General features: G+C 36.5%; 2 protein-coding genes across 16 annotated transcripts in view; one reads left to right on the top strand and one right to left on the bottom strand.

Moving 5' to 3' along the window:
- The window catches only part of eps8l1b (EPS8 signaling adaptor L1b), a 48,773-nt gene extending 46,119 nt beyond the window's left edge, over positions 1-2,654 (bottom strand). For both annotated transcript variants that reach the window (XM_087310113.1, XM_087310114.1), the window contains exon 1: positions 2,594-2,654. The gene's annotated coding sequence lies outside the window, so the exon portion shown is untranslated. The remainder of the gene's footprint in view (positions 1-2,593) is intronic.
- A 75-nt stretch (positions 2,655-2,729) lies between these two features.
- Positions 2,730-20,162, top strand: part of slc6a16b (solute carrier family 6 member 16b) — a 30,852-nt gene continuing 13,419 nt past the window's right edge. For 6 of the 14 annotated variants that reach the window (XR_015524533.1, XR_015524536.1, XR_015524534.1 and 3 more), the window contains exons 1-8: positions 2,730-2,983; positions 12,835-13,039; positions 13,123-13,280; positions 13,914-14,034; positions 15,369-15,544; positions 17,218-17,328; positions 17,588-17,829; positions 20,050-20,162. The exon at positions 20,050-20,162 is cut by the window's right edge and continues 71 nt beyond it. Coding sequence is in view for 3 of the 14 variants with exons in the window: in XM_087308829.1 (XP_087164955.1) it covers positions 12,835-13,039; positions 13,123-13,280; positions 13,914-14,034; positions 15,369-15,544; positions 17,218-17,328; positions 17,588-17,829; positions 20,050-20,162 (1,126 nt within the window). In the remaining 11 variants the exon portion in view is untranslated. 14 annotated transcript variants of the gene reach the window in all.

The following is a 20,162-nucleotide window of genomic DNA, read 5'->3' as shown; positions in this document are numbered from 1 at the left end:
TCCAACCTAATTTGATTGTTTAAATCCAACACATATAAATTGAGTAAATCCAACTAAATTTGTTTGCTTAAACTTAACCCAATTCAATTATTTGCAACAGCTTGCCTTAAAAAAATTAAGTAAATCCAATGAATCATTTTTTTCAGTGTGGTTCATTCCGCTGAGGCAACCCCTGATGAATAAAGGGACTAAGCAGAAGGAAAATAAATAATATTATTGTGAGTAGTAAGCATATTTTATGAATATTGGAGGTATTAATGTTAACATACCAACACAATCTCACAGCAATTCGTAACTTTTTAATTTAGGGGCTGATTCGTATGAATTCGTACGATCTAATTCGTACATTTTAGTACGATTTGATCATCCCACAATGACGGTTGGGTTTAGGGGTGGGGTTAGGTGCCACGCCTCCTTTTTAAAATCATACAACTTCGTACGTCTGAACTCGTACGAATTTGTACGAATTAGCCACTAAAGTGCAAAACGTAAAATACTTACGTTTTCTCGTGAGATCAGGCTGAACATTTATTATACATTAGCTGAATACTTGAATAATTGACAGTTGATGCTGCTGAATATGAATAAATACATGCATTAGTGAAAAATAGATGCAATTCTAGTGAAATGTCTTCAAAAACCTCCATTTATGTCAATTTTTAAGTGTATTTTGATCAAACTGAATGGTATTTCCCCTCTAAGGGTCGGAAGTCTTAAGTTACAGTCTGTATTTTCCTTTTGTTTAGGTAAAAACAGTAGCTATGTTTATGAAGGTCAAAAATGGCAAAAATGGACTGTTGCCTATGGGATATGTTTATCGTTATAAAACGAAAAAGTATTTCATGAGATATATTTTAAATTTCTATGACTTGTTATGCATAAATAAATGTGAGAAGCATCACCTGAGCATTTAATTTACAATCTGAAGTGAAAATCCAGAATGAGCTATCTGCACACGGACTTTTAATTTTCAGCCAGGCAGCCCAAGGACTTGCGGTGACCTGTCTTTCCATTACAAAGTTGTCACGTTTAAGATCTGATTTCTTTAAAAATCAATGATCTTCGATGCCTGTTAGATATACGATATGAAGTGAATCTCAGACCAGACAAGAAGCATGTCTTTAAAACATGAGTTTGTTTTACCCCAGTATTTTCAATGTAACTTCTGCGCTAGCCTATTTCTACTGACGGTGCTAGTGGTTACAACAGTCTTTCATCTCATTTTACGCTTGAACAATAAAATGAATGCTTAAGGCTATTTAACTGAATGTATTGTAATTATATTACAACATCGATTCTGTAAAAACAACCTTGTGAAATTGAAAAAAGTCACATTAAACTTTCACCGGAAGATCATTGGCTTTAAAACTGCAGCTCCCATTGCGATTGATTCTAAATCAGATACAGTTGTGAAAATGATTGATATCATTTATTAAATAGCCCATACATTTGATTTTATTAACATCTGCCCCCGCCCCAACCCTAAACCCGTCACAGTAACGTAAAAATATTATATATTGTTATACAGTGTTTCTGTGTAGAGTTTGCATGTTCTCCTTGTGTTGGCGTGGGTTTCGTCCGGGTGTTCCGGTTTCCCTCACAAGTCCAAACACATGAGCTATAGCGGAATTGGGTAAGCTAAATTGTCCGTACTGTATGTGTGTAATTGGGAGTGCTTGGATGTTTCCCAGTGATGGGTTGCAGCTGGAAGGGCATCCACGCTGCGTAAAACGTGCTGGATAAGTTGGCAGTTCATTCCGCTGTGGCGATCCCTAATTACCCTGCTGAAAAATCCAGTTTAAACCAGCCTATGATGGTTGGCTGGTTTTAGCTGGTCAACCAGGCTAGTTTTAAAGGTGTTTTGGCCACTTCCAGGCTGGTTTCCAGTCATTTCCAGCCTGGTCAGGCTGGAAAGTGACCAGCTAAAACCATCTAAAACCAGCTTGACCATCCTGGTTTAAGCTGGACATAGCTGGTTTTGGCTGGGCTCCCAGTCTGGCTAGGCTGGTCAAGCTGGTTTTAGTTGGTTATTTTCCAGCCTGTCCAGCTAAAACCAGGCTGGAAATGGTGTGAAACCAGCATGGAAGTAGCCAAACCCCCTCTAAAACCAGCCTGGTCGACCAGCTAAAACCAGCCAACCATCCTAGGCTGGTTTAAGCTGGATTTTTCAGCAGGGAAGGGACTAATCCAAAAAAGAAAATGAATGAATGCTGTATCCTATCTAGACTTTACCCAGAATTGCAAAGTATAAACTCATTACAATTCCTTAGAATAATTCAATAAATGTGTTTTTTTATCGCTTAATTTGCTGATTTTGTGTTTTGTATTGGACAATAATTAATAGCCTACAGTCAACAACTAATAATTAGCAATTAACTTATGTAAACATGAACTAACTAAACTGACGTTTTTCGTCGACCGTTGCTTTCCCGCCTTTACGTCTTGTTCAAGTCGTTGATAAAACGCTGTTTAAGAGAATAACTTTTTAAAACCGCATTATATAATTAATTAACATTTCACATAGCTTATTATCACAGTTTTAGTAGCAACAACTTGACATTTCTCAAGTCAGTAGTGCGGTTCTTCTGCTCACCTCAATGGGTTTCTTGTCTCGATGTGTTTTAATTTTTTTACAGTTTAAAGTAGCCAAAACTAAAGCCAGAAGTGGGCGGGGCTTAGGTGTGCCACGTGGGCGGTTCTTATTTAGATTGACAGCTGCACTGTTAAAGGGAAAATCAACGTGGCAAAACAAACTCCAGAGAGAGGAATGAAGCCTCTCTTCGGGACTTAAAACAGCTCCCGTGGTTCAAAATGAAGATAAATGCTGAAACCCCGTCGCAAATTTATTACTATAATGGTATTTTATGTCCTGGCATTCAGTAAAACGTGTTAAATACGTCAATTTCTTTGATTAGTGTCTAAGATCTGTCTTCAGAGGACAGTGACGTTGGAGGAAATCTGATTCATTATAAATCATAAAAAGGTAGGTTATAACTAAATTTCGTTTTTTATTGTTCTCTCACGTAATTTCCATAGCAACACACTGCATTTACTTATAATAGTTACATTAAATTGTTAAATTATTTTGCATTAGGAAGTCTATGTAGTTTCTATGCTGCTTTTGAAAAATAGATTTAAAACAATGCTCGTAATTATTTACGCTGCCAACGCTTTTTTTGCTACATGAGATTATGTGTTATGTGCCGGTCAGTTGGGTCACTTTGATAGTGAAATAAGATGCAAAGTTTTGTATGAGCAATCAGCGCCACCTGTTGGTGACTTGTACAGTCTGAAAATACAGTGTAACCTTATCATGCAATTGCATCATCCAGTCAACTTTACTGAAGGAAATACAGCACATCATACTTCTACTATCACGGCTAATAATAATTCGATGCATAATAAAATAATAATAATTCGATGCGTATTAAAATGTAAACTACATTGTGTGTGTTAAAAGATCTAAAAGTAGACGTATATTAATAAATTACGAAGGGTTGCGCGTTTGAAGCAGCAGTTTCTTATAAACTAATGATTTAAAGATTATGCATTAACAATATGTGTACTTTCATTGCTACATTTAGGAACGAGTAATGTAAATCTAATGTAAAGCACGAAAAATATGATAAAGCGCACCCACACCCACAACGTCACCAACACGTGGTGTAATAAGAGGGCGTGGCTGAATAAAATAGTATTGGAAGCGCGGCGTGTTTTAGTTCCGTGATTACAACAACCGCAAAGGAAACGTAAAAGGCGCGAAATGTTTTGCTTTGCTCCTTCGTATCTTCATCTTTTATTTCTGTAACGTTGATTAGTGTTTGTATGTTTTCGCTGGGGAATGTGTGAGGTAGTATTTTAAGAGGATTTGAGTCGCACATATACACTTGTGAGCCGGTGACAATACCCACGCCATAAGTCATAACACGTGCCCGTGCTTTTGAGAGACAGACACAACCGACAAGGTGAGCATTTATGAAAGTTATATTTACTATGTGTTTTTGGATATAATTAGGAAGCTGTGCTGTTTTACATGCTGATTTTAGGCATGCTGATACAATTTCATTCATGTTGCTGCTGTTGTCTATGACTGCTTTGCAGTGTTGCTAAGTTAATGCTAGCTTTTGTTTGTTTTTTTCAACACGTGAGAATCTATTTCTGAATATGTTCAAGAAAGTGATTGATTTAAAAATATATTGTTATTTAGACATTTGCTGCTGATAGGTTTTTACACCTGTTAAAATCAGGTAATATTGTAAAAAAACAACGGGTTTCCTGTCTTAAAGAGTGTTTTGGTTTAGTTGTTTTAACATTAACACTGTATTTACTTTGAAGTTTGAAGTAAAGTTGGTTTTACATTCACACATTCATTCAGTGACAACTTGTGACATGCTCCCCATATTGTTTACCATGGTACTTTACATATTTGGCCCGAATTCACATTTAAGTATGTCTTCAAAACAACATTTACACTATATATTTGACTGCACAAAGTTGTACTTTGATAGTCATTGGCTGATAATATGATTTACCTAGTTATAACTGGCAAAAAATAATTTCTGAAATTATAATATTAAGGAGAAACCTCAAATGTGTGAATATAAAAGCAACTTTACCTCAGTGTGTTTGGACATTAATAGTTAGCTTTGCTCAAGACTGCTTTACAGTGTTGCTAAGTTAATGTTAGCTTTTGTTAATTTTTTATTTTGAATGTGAGAACTTGCTCATGAAAATGGTAAATTAAGTAATTGATTTTAAAATATTTAGTTTTTATTTAGACAGTTACTGCTGACAGTGTTTGTATTACACCTGTTAAAATCAGGTAATGTTAAAGAAAAACAGTGTTTTTACATTCACACTGTCTTTAACCTTGAAATTGGAGATGAAGGTAAAGTTGGTTTTATATTCCCACAATAATTTAGATTGAGGTAAAGTTGGTTTTATATTCGCACATTCGTTCATTTAGAAGTCTCTATACTGTTTACAATGTCACTTTGAATATTCGATCAGAATTAGCATGCTAGTATGACTTGAAATCAACATTAACACTGTTTATTTGACCGTGAGCAATGTTGTACTTTGATAGTTATTGGCTGCTAATATGATTTCGCTATTTAGAGTTTGCAAATAATACTTTTATGAAATTATATTATTAAGAGGGAAGTCTGAATCTGCTAATATAAAACTAACTTTACCTCTATATAATTTAGTGACAGCTTGTGACATGCCTCCTATATTGTTAACCATAGTACTTTACATATTTGGACAACGTTACCATTATTTAATTGACTGTGCACAATGTTGCACTTTAATAGTCATTGGCTGCTAATATGATTTCGCTATTAATAATTTGCAAAGATTACCTTTCTGAACTTATATCATTAGAGTGAAAATCTGAATGTTAACATAAAACCAACTTTACCTCAATGTGCTTGGACATTAATAGTAAGCTGTGCTGATTTACAAGCTGCTTTTGCCTCATGCTGATATAATTCCAGTCACATTGTATGTTGCTGGTTAAACTGCTTTACAGTCTTAGCTAAGTTAACTTAAGCATTTGTTGTGTATCTTTTATTTTGAATATAACTTATTTATGAATATGTTAAATGAAGTAATTGATTTAAAAGTATTTTGTTATTGTTATTTAGACAGTTGCTGCTGACAGGTTTTTGTTAAAATCAGGTAATGATGAAAAAACAGTGGGTTTCCTTCTGTCTTAAGGAGTGTTTTGCTTTAGTTGTTTTTACATTCACACTGCCTTTAACCTTGAAATTGAAGATTGGGGTAAAGTTGGTTTTATGTTCCCACTTTCATTTAGTGACAACTTGTGACATGCTTCCGATATTGTTTACTTTTCATATTTGTCTTGAAATCACATTTAAGTATGACAACAACATTAGCACTATTTGTTTGACTCTGCACAATGTTGGACATTGATAGTCATTGGCTGATATGTTTTTTATTTTTTAGAACTTATTATTAGAGAGAAACCCCAAATGTGTTAATATAAAAGCAACTTTACCTCAGTGTGCATGGACTTTAATAGTAAGCTGTGCTGATTTACAAGCTGATTTTGATATAATTCCATTCACATTGTATGTTGCTGCTGTTATCAATGGTTGAGAAACTGCTTTAGAGTCTACGCTAAGTCAACTGAAGCATTTGTTATTTACTTTTAAAGTAAGAACTTATTTATGAATATGTTCAATTAAGTAATTGATTTGAAAATATATTGCATATTGGCTTTAGACCAGGGGTGTCCAAACTCGGTCCTGGAGGGCCGGTGTCCTGCAGATTTTAGCTCCAACTTGCCTCAACACACCTGCAAGGATGTTTCTAGAAAGCCTAGTAAGAGCTTAATTAGCTAGCCCAGGTGTGTCTGATTGGGGTTGAAACTTAACTTTGCAGGTCACCGGCCCCCCAGGACAGAGTTTTGACATGCCTGCTTTAGACCGTTACTGCTGACTTAATTTTTTTTTACACCTGTAAAAAATTAGGTAATGTTGAAAAACACAATGAGTTTCCTCTCTTAAAAAGTGTTTTAGTTTAGTTGTTTGTTTGTTTTTTTACTTTGAGATTGGAGATTGAGGTAACGTTGGTTTTATATTTGCACATTCATTTATTTTGGAACAGTAAGAACTTGTGATGGGCTACTTTGAATGTTTGGTCTGAAATTGCATGCAAGTATGATTTGTGTTGGAGTACTAAAGGCACTGAAATGAGGTAAATGTGGATTATGTTTGCACATTAATTCAGTGACACTTGTGGCATGCTCCCTATACTGTTAACCATGATACTTTGAATATTCCATCTGAAATCACATGAAAGTAGTGCTGCACAATAAATGGTTTCAGCATCGATATCGCAACATGTGCATTCGCAATAGTCACACAGGATGTGCAGTGTAGAGCCTGAATAACAGTTGAACAGGAGCCACAGAGCATGTGATTTGTAGAGTTGCATTTGTATCAGGTATTTCATTTTTTTTGTGAGTTTGAAATGTTTGGGCACAAGAAATGATAAGGTTTGGAGGTGTAACAGATTAATAGTTTTTTTTCTTTTTCGTTAATGTAAGATGAAGACTGTACAGTAGAGCAGGGCGATTTGGCCTAAAATCAGAATCTCAATTAATTGAACATTTTACTTGATTATGATTAATGAACAATCATTTTATTAATTTATTTTGCCCTCATAGTTCACTAATAAGTGTTGCACAGTAAATGCGCTCCGATATTAAAAATGAGAGATTTTTGAGTGATGGGTGCATTACTTGATTTTAAAATAATTGAAGAAATCGCGCACCATCTACTGTATGAATATTTAATAACATGAACATTGAACAACTGAAATTGAAATACACACTGCCTAAAACCTAGTCACTTTTTCTTACAAAAAAAGTGAAAACATTTTGCACTTTTGAAAACAAAATTAATTATTTTCATTGTTTTTCATACTGAAAGTGAAAATTAGCGGCATCCTTTCTAAATAAAATAACATTGTTTCCAATCATCGTCAATGCAGTGCAAATGTGTGACGTGTAGTTAAATGTTTTGAAAGGTGCGCAGGTTTGCGACCGCGCGAAGGCTGCACTGCACCATAGTTCAACACTGATGTATAAATCAGCCTTAATAGAGCGGGGTCACATGATTCACACGCGGTAGGGAAAGTAATTAAAAAAAGAGACCTGGAAATATTTCCAGGTTCTGTCTAGAGCTGTACAATTAATCAAAAAAAGATTGCGTTCTCGATTCGACCCCCTAGACCACAGGTGTCAAACTCAGTTCCAAAAGGGCCGCAGCTCTGCACAGTTTAGTTCCAACCCTAATTAAACACACCTGATCAAACTAATTGAGTCCTTCAGGCTTGTTTGAAACCTACAGGTAAGTGTGTTGTAGCAGGGTTGGAGCTAAACTGTGCAGGGCTTCGGCCCTCCAGGAATTGAGTTTGACACCCCTGCCCTAGACGATCTTAATCCAGCATTTATACCATTCTGCCAATGATATTTATTTTCAAGCTCAGTAGCGAAGGCGGTTGCATGAGTCTTCACATTGTTTTACATGCGTTGTTCAGCAACGTGTTGAAAATTGTACTATTGGCTGCTAATATGATTTTTATGATATGAATTTACAAACAACTGTAAAGACCATGGAAACTTACTGATCAAACTGTTGTGTCCTTAACATTGCCTTTCTCATAGATCACGTTTTTTTTACTCTTCATTTAGTTTGAACTGATCGCTCAGATGGAAATGAACTTCAATAGCAGTCAGACATGAAGCAGCACACATGACTGAGCAGTTTTACGACTGAATGAACTGTCAACATAACATTGCTTTTTATTGCTGCATATTTTATAGCTTATTTTATACTTTTACATAGTACATAAATCCTCAGATGAGTGCTTTAGCAATTGAGGTAAAGTTCAGTGATGTAAAGTCATAGTAAATTCATTCAGTGGCATCTTGTGACACTGTGCCTATATTGTTTAACATGCTACTTTGAATAATGCATCTGAAATCGCATGCAAATATGATTTCAAAACTACATTACCACTAGGCCTGCACAATATATTTTTGGTAAAGTGCGAGTCTGCAAAAGTCACATCACAGGGATCTGTATTGTAGTTGGGATTATAGTTGACCAGACATTACTTTTACCACATAAAGTGATTTCAATTTTTAACCTTAGAGTGAAGGTTTATTATTTGCATGTGCCTCGAAGGCCTGTGACACTGACGATTTGAAGCAAATCAAAGCCATTTGGGCACAATAAATAAAACTTTTGTAGCCTACAAATTAATAGAACATCATAGTGTTGGGTCGATAGTTGATGCTATTGCAGATGGTCGATAGACATCACGATGATGAGCTGGCTTCCCAATCCTCCACCCCGGCCCCTTCGCAGCAGCAACCCTCTCACGAAAAATACACACTTGGGCCCTGTTTACACTAATACATCTTAATTTTAGAACAAAAATGGTCCACGTCCACACTGGCGTTTCATTTATGATTTTTGAAAAGTACTCCATCCACACTATACCACTGAAAATGCACATCACGTGACCACGGACATGCACTGCAGCATATGTGCGGGTCTGAGCTCCAGCAGTCAGCGGGTGCTTTCAGCAAAAAACCCCAGAGAGCAGTGCACGTCGGACAGTTTATCAAGGATATACCACTTGATCGCGTCTCACTATAGTTGTTAAACGTTATATTTAATTAATCTGGTCTCTATCTAATGACTCTTAGATCTTTTGAATCTATCAGGTAACGTGTCACAGCGTCAGTACACTGCTTCACTCTTTCGCTTTCACGCTTATCCTTAGTCATTTTAGTGTAAACCTCATATACTGTTGGTTGGTTCCTGTTGGTTGTACACTTTTTTTACCAACCAAGTTTGTGGACGCCAATATAACAACACAGATCACTCTGCCTATTCATGCCAGAGTCCTGCGGCAAAAGAATATGACAGGTGATAATTTGTGTGTAACTTTATTTATGATTTGTTTATGGGAAATCAAAGCATGTGGGTCAGGTAGTTGAAGCCTTAGGCTACAAATAATTTGTTATAAAATAATTAATCATTCATAAATAAATAATTTACTGCTACCTGTGATGAAGATGCCGTTGTCCAGTGTGATGTTTTAAATTAGACATCGTACAATGCCCAATTGGTCTGCGTCCCCCAACCCTAGTACATTATAGAATTATTTACATAATCTTAAAAAGATGGTGTTATTATTATTGTACAGGGATTATTTAGCATCTTTTCTCTGTTTTTATTACATTTTTTTCCCAAATTATATTTTATTCAGATGCACTTCCCTACAGAATCATCTCAATCTATCTGTACAAGCTATTCAAGTCATCTGGTGAAATTGCATTTATATCGCACTATATATCGCAGTGAATGAAAATTTTGCAATGTCAGTTCTTTTCATTATCATGCAGCCCCAATAACCATCATTTATTTGACTGTGAACAATGTTGTACTTTGATAGTCTTTGGCTGATGATATGATTTCTAGGGTTGGGCCGATAGGAGATGCCATCGTCCATCGCCAATGGCTAATAGACAACACGATGCTGAGCCGGTATCGCGGATCCTCCGCCCCCATCAAAAACCCGTTGGCGAAAAATACACACTTAGACCCCATTTACACTAATACATAGTATTAAAATGGCATTTTAGAAAGAAAATGCTCCACATTCACACCGTGTTTTACCTAGCATTTCTAAACAGCCCTCCGTCTGATGAAAACGCACATCACGTCATACACAGTCACACACACTGTCTAAAGCCTGATTTATACTTCTGCGTCAAGTGACCGGCATAACCCACGGTGCATGCAACGCGCGTAGCTGTGCATTTATACTTTTGCACACCGTCTCTGTTGGTCTGCATTAACACTTCAGAAACGCTAGTTGGCAGTGAGGTGTAAATGTTCCTCTGTGTCGAGTTTCTTTGCTGCTGTTTTGCTTTTCCTGAACACTTCCTGGTTGTACAAGTGACTCAAACTCGCTCATTTTGAGACAGGAACCGGCGGACGTGGAACAGCTTTAACTATGAGGTAAACACAGAACAAAACTTTCCATCCGGAGCTCCTTCACGAGACTCCACACTTGTAAACAATCGCTCCATTTGGCTCGCGCCATTCGCGCGGCTCTCGGTCCCGCCCAGACTCGTCAGCGCTACCAAGCCGACCAATCACAGAGCTTGCGCTACGCGTAGTTGCGACGTGTAGTTACAATTTTTGACAGGTGCACGTCAGTGACGGCGACGGCCACGGCGAAGGGCTATGCGTCAGCACCGTAGCATACGCCGGCGTTTGACGCAGAAGTATAAATCAGCCTTAAGCTCCTTTGAGCTCCAGAGAGCAGTGCACATCGGACAGTTTATCAAGGATGTACCGCTGGATCGCGTCTCACTATAGTTGTTAACCGTGATATTTAATTAATCTCGTCTCTATATAACGACTCTTCGGTCTTGTGAATCTATCAGGTAACGTGCCACAACATCAGTACACTGCTTCAGTCTTTCACTTTCACACTTGTACTTAGTATTTTTAGTGAAAACCTCAAATACTGTTGGTTGTGCACCTTTTTTACCGACCAACCTCCCGCGGAAAAAGTGATTGACAGGTGGTCATTTGTGTGTAACTTGTCTTTATTTATTTATGATTTGTTTGTGGGTAAAACAAACACCATGCGGGTCAGGTAGTTGAAATGGTAGGATACAGATAATTTGTTATGAATTAATTAATTATTCATAAATAATTAATTCACCTCCGCCTATGACGACGATGCTATCAGCCATCGCTATGTTTCACATTAGACATCGTACGATGCCAAATTGGTCAACATCGTCCAACCCTAATGATTTCCCTATTATGAGTTAGTAAATAATACTTTTCTGAAATTATATTGTTAATGGTAAAGCCTGAATGTGCGAGTATAGAACCTACTTTTCTCCAATGCTTATAGACCAATTTAGTGTGGTCATGTCATTGGTCCATGAACAATTCCTGTTTGTTAACAAACTATTTCATAACTGAAACAAGAGGCAATTCAATCATAACTTAATGTTAAAACAGCCATCATAGCATTATTTATCAGTATGTGGCTCTCTTTGGATTCCCGGATGCTATTTAAAAAAGAAAAATGTAAAACAGGAAATGCGTTGGGACCGTTGTTTTTGTTTACATCCCTGAAAATGGTCTATATAAAAAGTGATTTTAAGGCCTCTGTAAACATTTCAAGCAAGTTTAAAGCATTTTTAAAACAAATGAACTATTAGATTAAGTTGGAAAAAATTACTGTCGAGAGGTTCATCTAACCAGTTTAAAAAAATTTGGGACCATTTAGGAAATATATCCAAGAACATGTTTTGTCAACTACAGACCAAGTCCTTGTTCCAGCAAATAGATTTTTTCTTTTCTAAGTGCAAAGTACAGTGTATGGTGTGCTTCAGAATGTACAATTGTAGTTTTTAAGCCACATTATTATTATTATTTACCTTTTTATTTGTTGGTATGTTTTTTTTTTTTTGCTTTGTTTTTTTTTCATTGTATGTGCTTAAGTTGATACTATCTATACTTTTTAAATCTAATTTAGTCTTTTTTTAACTGTAATTTGACAGTCATAAATAAAAAAATTAACTATTAGCTTTAACAAGGAATAATTGTTCTTAATTATTTACACAATAAAGAATATACACAGCTTTATTGCACATTTGATTCTTTTATTTCTGTTCCTCTATAGTGTTAGTCTCCTTCATTTGTATTTTTGCTCTATTTTATCTCTGCCTGTAGTTTATTAGTTTTTATGCACTCCCCTGCAAAATCATCCTGATCAATCTAAAAGTAAGTTGGTTAATTATCTTGTGATATCGCAATAGAAATCACAGAAAGTGAAAATGTCGCAACGCAAGTTTTTTCCAGTGTTTTGCAGCCCTATTATTTAGGATAAAGTCTGAATTTGCGTATAAAACCAACCTTATCCCAATGCTTGTATTGAACTAAAGTTGGTTTTATATTTGCACATTCGTTCATTGACAGCTTGTGACACTGTTCCTATATTGTTTACCATGCTACTTTGAATATTGGGTCTAAAATTGCATGTGAGAATTACTTTAAAACAATATAAACACTTTTTTTGACAGTGAAAAATGTTGTACTTTGATAGTTATTGGTTGATAATATCCCTTTAAAAACTTGCTAACAATACTTTTCTAAAATTGTGTTATTAAAGAGAAAGTCTGATTGTGCGAGTATAAAACCAACTTCACCCCAATGCTTATGTGTTTTAATGGTAAAACCAATTCTGTCTGTCTGCCAGATGACGTCAGCAAAGCCCCCGTTACCTGCAGACGGCCAGCAGGATGAGGTTGAACTGCGATTGGGGCTCGAGCCAGAAGTCCCGTTGGAAACAGCCCGGGACGGTTGGGACAGTAAAGTAGAGTATTTCCTTGCTCAAGTCGGATTCAGTGTGGGATTGGGAAACGTTTGGAGGTTTCCGTATCTCTGCCACCAGAACGGAGGCGGTGAGTGTGGAGGGTGCATAAATTATCTAAGCTTGTCCTTTCCGTTTCTGACGTTGTTAATGCTTTCACTCATTGTCTTTCAGGAGCATTTATTTTGCTGTACGTGGTGTTGATGGCGCTGGTCGGTGTGCCGCTGTTTTTTCTGGAGCTTGCGGCTGGTCAGAGCATCAGACAGGGCAGCATTGGTGTCTGGAGGCACATTTCTCCAAAACTTGTTGGCATTGGCTACTCCAGCTGTGTGGTGAGTATGTCCAGTGTTATTTGCTGTGGAACAGTGAACTTTATCCAGGATTAAATGGTTTCTTTCAGACACTGTGTGAGAAGAGCAGTGTGAACCAAAGTAAAATTAGGCTCCTGTATCTTGTGTAGCTGATGTAACTCAAAGGCATAGTTCACTGTAAACTGTCATCATTTACACATAATTCACTTGTCACATCCTGTTTGAGTTTAAGTAGGACTGTCATGATATCTTTTTTGTTTTTTGTTTTTTTTTGTCGTATGATATTTTGCACCAAAATATATTGGTGTATACACCAAATATATTATATGTTATAATATTATTGTCATTTTAAGACAATTTTGTGCCACTCATGACAATATAACATCTTCATGATGCAAGTACACCATTTTAAAGGGCACATCATATTTTATTCTAAAGAATATTTGATTTAATTATAGTCATTTTAACAATTTAATAATGAGGCATTACAATCAGAATGTGAAGAAGCATATCCTAAATAAATAACAATAAATGTTAACAAAAAATTGCCAGGTAAAAAGAAACAGAGGCTGTGATATCTGCTGCCAGATTCAAATTTAGCAAATTCACATTTAACAAGCAGCTAAATGTTGTGTTTCTCTCTTCCTTTCCAAGGTGTGTTTCTTTGTTGCTCTGTATTATAACGTCATCATCGGCTGGAGTATTTTTTATTTGGGGAACTCTTTCCAGTATCCTCTGCCATGGGAAAAATGTCCAACAGAAGGGAACAGCACAGGTAATCAAATCACTTTTAATGCCAGATCATCTGCGATTACGTGTTGCGTTAACGATATTTTTTACAATATAACATTTACCTGGAAAAAGCTCTTTTTAAAAACATTTTATGTAATAATATTAAAATTAACGGGTGAAAGATATATTTCAGACCAAATTAATTCTAATTCAGACTAAAAACTCTGTCAAGGTGCAAACGTTTAATCTATAAAACAATATGAATGAGTGAAATTGTCTGCAAATATTCTGACTCTGATTGACCGTTCATTTTCCTCTCTTCTTGACTCCTGCTATTTGTATTTCTTTTCAGCTCTTGGTTCACCTTTGGGTGATGCAGGAATAGAAACGGTTTCTAAAATAGAAATTCCATTTATCATCAGTGCTGATTGTTAGGACAAAAACTCTGTGCATGGGGGATAATGGGCAACCCTGTCTTGTAAAAGGAGTTAACCTGAAGCAAACACATCTAAGCTTATTTGTCTGTACTGTTGACATAGGGGATGCATATTGGATTTTTTTTCCATGAGCTAAATGTTTTGCCAAAACCGAATCTTGACAGGGCTGAGAAAAGATAATCCCATTCGAAGGCCTTCCCAGCATCTAGTGAATTGAGTGTTTCAGAATGAGATCTTGAATGAGAGGAGTATATAATATCAAATAATCTCCGAATGTTTTAAACAATTTGTCTGTTTTTAATGAAGCCAGCCTGATCCTCATGAATTATTGTTGGGAGCACATTTTCTAACCTATTGGCAATCATTTTAGCTAGTATTTTATTATCTACGTTTAGCAAACTGACTGGTTTATATGATGCTGGATCATGTAGGTATAGTAAAGAAATTAATGCTTGGTAAAATGTATCGTTAGAGAAAGGTCTTTCAGACACATCAAAGACATCTAGGAGAAGAGGAGAAACCTCTGCAGAAAACATCTTGTAAAATTCGAGTGTATACCCATATCTGGACCAGGTGACTTTGAAGATTGTAGACTACGTATTGCAGAATGAACCTTTTCCAAAGTTGCGGGTTTATTTAAAACTTAATTATTAGGATATAAAAATAATCAAAAAGAACATTGATTAATTTAGCATCCTTTGTTGACTGGTATATAAATTCATATAAAAAAAGTAAATTCTTAATTTCCAGTTGATCTTTTGTTATGCAACCCATACTTGCGTAAATTTCAGCTTGATCCACTTTAAGTCATCTGATTGAATTGTATTCACATTGTATTGATTAACCTTAATTTCCAGACTTCGTGCAGCCTTATTTAAAAGGCTACTGTTTTTGTGTGGAGATGTTTATTTGAAGATGCTCTGCTTTTTTCTTCTGGTAGTGAAGGAATGTGCTGCCAGCTCTCCTACAGCATATTTCTGGTACCGTAAAGCTCTGGATATCACCGATTCCATTGACGAAACGGGAGAGTTCAATTTCATACTCACTGGATGTCTGCTGGCCGCTTGGGTCATAGTGTGTCTGGCTATGTACAAGGGCATCAAGTCTTCCGGAAAGGTAATGTTGCATTGTATATTGAGTATAACATTAGAGTAACAATAAGCTAGTGCTTTTACAGATAATGATCAATAGACACTAAGGTTGTGCCAATAGACCAATCGATGGCCGACAAACTTCACGATGCTGAGCTGGAAGAGGTGTGAACCTATACTGGTCTCACAGTTTGGTTACGATTATCATGCCTTCGGTTCAATTCGATATCTCGGTGCATCACGGTGCATTGACGATGCTTTCCATGTAAAGTGTTATATTTTAGGGGGGAGGCTATAACAAGCTGTCTGTATAAACACACAGATACACAGCACCACACTGTCTCTTGTTCAAACACATACACAAACATACACAAACATAGACAGCACCTAACAAACACACACATACACACTTAAGCCCTCACAACAGGGAGAGCTTGCGCTGAGCGGAGCAGAAAAACGAAAAAAAGAAGCCCTTTTCCGACGGTCCCTTACTGAGAGCTCCTCTCAGTGCAAGCTCTCTCGGCTAAACACATATTGTGAGGGCTTAACCGGAGCAGTGCTCGTAATGTCGAGCGAAAAAAAGAAAGACAGCTGTGAAACATAACCAGCTTTGTCTTTTTGTAGGAAACACACTTTAGATCTTTTTAGGGTAAGAGGTTTTTGAGTTATTGCTATGTCTATAACTGAATGTGTGTCAGGAATATCGAAAGCAAAACCAACTGAACCGCGCTCATTTCTGTCGCCCCCCTGGATATACAGCGCCCTCAGCATTTGCCTATGGTGCCTATGCCACGGGCTGGCCCTGAGTTGACTGAGTGTTGGAAATACTGTTATTGTCATTGACTGAGAGATTGACAGCTCATATTAACCAATCATTCGAGTTCAGTTCTAGAGCAGTGGACCAATAAGAAGGGCACAAAGGCGGGGCAAGCATTGCAGCCTGTTTTACTTCAGCAAGTTCACATAACAACTGTTTATCTGTTCCTGAGCGCTGCGTTTGGCGTTTTTAGGTGCAAAGATGCATTCTGCATGAATGTCTCCTAAATCCGCGCACGCGGTGAGGATTTTGCAGTGAAAACAATGAAAATGTATGCGCTATAGTGAACTCCAACCGAACTCTCGTCTCCTCCACCAGCTGTGGGAAAAGCCATCAGAATGACACGGATCACTCTGCCTATTCACGCCAGAGAAAAAAAGTGCTTGACAGGTGGTCATTTGTTCGTAACTTTATTTATTTATGGTTTGGTTATGGGTAAAGCAAAGACCATGTGGGTCAGGTAGTGAAAACAGTAGGCTACAATTAATTAATTTGTTATGAATTATTTGATATTTAACAACAACCCCCTGCCTATGACGTCAATGGCATCGTCCTACACGATGTTTCACATTAGACATCGTACAATGCCAAATCTGTCAACATCGCCCAACCCTAATAGACACTCTTTTTTTTCTTAAAGAAATTAAAAGCAATAAATATACAATTTAGATTCAAAATGCAAAAAGAAAAGATTTTTGGTTAAAAAAAAAAAAAAAAACTTTATTAAATTTTTTATTTTTTATTTATTTTTTTAATAAAGTAGTTTTTGTATCTGTGTAATTGCTTCAGTGCAAAGTTGGAAAGAGACAGATTTCCAGCAGGACCATGCTGTGTGTGTTATATTATTAAAATGCTGTGATTGTTTGTGTTATTGATTGTAGGTGATGTATTTCTCCTCCGTGTTTCCATACGTGGTTCTGCTGTGCTTTCTGATCAGAGGCGTGACGCTGGATGGAGCATCAGAGGGCATTAAATTCATGTTTTACCCCAGAGTACGTACACTAACACACGACTACCGTCAAGATCCAGAATATGACATTGATTATGATTATTGATTAAACACCATAATCAGAAAACAGCGTCTTCTAGTTTTTTTTCTTTGTTTGTTTTGATTATGTGCTGTTTAATTTTAAAATATGCGTGTATGTTTCTATTTTGTCTTTAAATACTGTTTATTTGCTTCTCACTTTGAAATGACATATTTATTACATTTATACAGGGTTTAAAGTAAACTGCTTGTGTTTCTCTTAGCTGGAGATCTGGGCTGATGTTCAGGTGTGGCGTCAGGCGGCGACGCAGGTCTTTTTCGCTCTGGGTTTGGGTTTTGGTTCTGTGATTGCGTACTCTTCCTATAACCCACGAAACAACAACTGCCATCGAGACGCGTTCACTGTGTCTGGAGTCAACTTCATGACGTCTGTTTTGGCCACGCTGGTGGTGTTTGCTGTGCTGGGCTTCAGGGCCAAAACCATCGCCACAGAGTGTGTCAAGCGGTCAGTGTGCAGCACTTTTGGTTCTAAGATCTAATATAAAATAAAGCTGTATAAGATATACTGTAGTCAACATTTGAAGTGCATCCAAAAATTCTTTCAAAATTCATTCATTCGTTTTCCTTCAGCTTAGTCCCTATAGTTATCACGGGTCGCCACAGCCAACTTATCCAGCATATGTTTTACTCTGCGGATGCCCTTCCAGCTGCAACCCAGTACTGGGAAACACGCATACACGCTCACATTCACTGACACCCATATAGTTTGGCCAATTTAGCTTACCCTATTCACCTATAGCACGTGGGTTTGTACTCTGGGGGAAACCGCAGCACCCAGAGGAAACCCATGCCAACACGGGGAGAACATGCAAACTCCACACAGAAATGCCAACTGACCCAGCCAGGACTCGAACCAGCGACCTTCTTGCAGTGAGGTGAACGTGCTAACCACTCAGCCACTGTCACCTTCTTTCAAAATTGCCCTAAGATAAGAATTGGTGTTGAACCACTTCAAGTGTTGACTGCTATAGTTTATAGTTTAATTGACCTTGTAATGAGCATACCTGTGATAGACACATTGTAGGAAGTTTAGCGTAGGTAGAGGTTTAAAGTATTACCATAGCAGTGAAAGTTTATCATTTGTATGTTTTTAAGACCCGTGACTGAGCATTTCAGGTGTGTATAAAACATTTGGGCACACAACATTATAACATTTGTAGCTTAAAGATTAATTGTGGTCATTTATATGATGAAGATTGTTTTGTTTTAGATTGATTTATTCAATGTCTGTACATTAATGCTGTTAGAAAACCCCTGAAAACCACGAAGCAGTTTAATTCATTTGTATATTTATGCTATATATGCTTGTAATGTTTGTTTTATGCAGATGTGCTTTCCTCAGGGTGTTCGCTGGGTCTTAAAATGTCTTCAATTTCAAAAACAAAATTGTATGTGTTGAATATCGTAAATGATTTTAAACAGGTCTTAATTTTGTAAGTAAAGCTACCCATTCGGGTCGACATGCATCCGATCACTAGCAATCCATCCTAATAAAATCAGAGAAGGAAAACTAAAAACAGTTCCTCGTTATAATAGCAGAAATGCATTAGGTTGAATAGAAGTTATACTCAATCAATCTGCACCAAAAGCCAACAAATATATATTTTGATTGTTTATGTAATTGCCTTCACAATAAATAACTTTAATGTTAAATCAAGGTGTCATTTAAAAAAATTAAATAATGTTTAAAATAGTGTATACAACTAGAGTTTTCTTCTTTTGACACATTAAAGTATGCCACTGAGAAATAATTACATTGGATTATTTATTTTTTTTAATGGCAAGCAAAAAAAAAAATTTCCATTGGCCCAACTGGACCATTAGAAATAATCATTAGTGTTCAGCCCTGTATTAGGCTAAAATGTTCTTCATAATGGTCTTAAAAGGGTCTTTAAAAGTCTTAGATTTGACTTGATGAAACCTGCAGAAACCCTGTTTCCTATAAAAAGTATCCCAATCTAAAAATGATCTAAAAAACTAACTATTAAATTTTAAAATGAATTTTTGTTAATCATCTGGTCAAATTATATTCAAATCGCGATATAGCGGAAAAATGTATAAATATTAATTTATAATTTTATATATAATTATTTTTAATCTCATATTGTGCAAGCATTATGATCTTTTACTTAATAATATTATTTATTTGTATTTTTTTTTTTACTATTATTCATATATTTTTATAGAATTAAATATATTGGTGCGGTGGGGTTTTTTTTTGTTTGTTGTCTAAAAAAAAAAAAGACCTTTTACACATGAAATTCACAAGCGGATTCACAAGCGGAAAAGAGAGAAGAGAACGCAAACAGAAAACAAACAACAAAACATACGTGGAACGTAACAATATTAATAAAAACATTATTCTTCAGCCAATGTAGTTCCTCAGAATCTGTTGTGGTTGAAGCAAAGTGCTTGCCGAGCAACACAGATCCAGCAATAATAAAGTAATGAGGTCACGGGTGTACATTTATTGTGTATTTTACAACTGTTTCAAACGCAACTCCTGCAGCCACAATCTGTTTTATAATGCCTCATAATACACTGTTTGATTTGTACAGTGTTTTCACAATTTCATTCACTAGTTTTTTTTTTTTAACTATGGTAGCATTACTTCACATAACTTTTGAGTTGCTTTAAGATGCTTGGATGTGTCTTTATGTTGCAGTAATCTGAAGGCCCTGCTTAAGGTGACGTCCAGCGCTCCTCTACCTGTCCTTTCCATCAATGCTTCAGATGTAGAGAGCATCTCATTGGACGAGTATGCAAACTGGTACTCGA

This window comes from Danio rerio, chromosome 24 (genome assembly GCF_052040795.2).
Source record: "Danio rerio strain M-AB ecotype USA chromosome 24, GRCz13ab, whole genome shotgun sequence".
NCBI classification, from domain to species: domain Eukaryota; kingdom Metazoa; phylum Chordata; class Actinopteri; order Cypriniformes; family Danionidae; genus Danio; species Danio rerio.
Note: the sequence above shows the minus strand (reverse complement) of the source record. Positions and strands in the feature narration are given on the sequence as shown.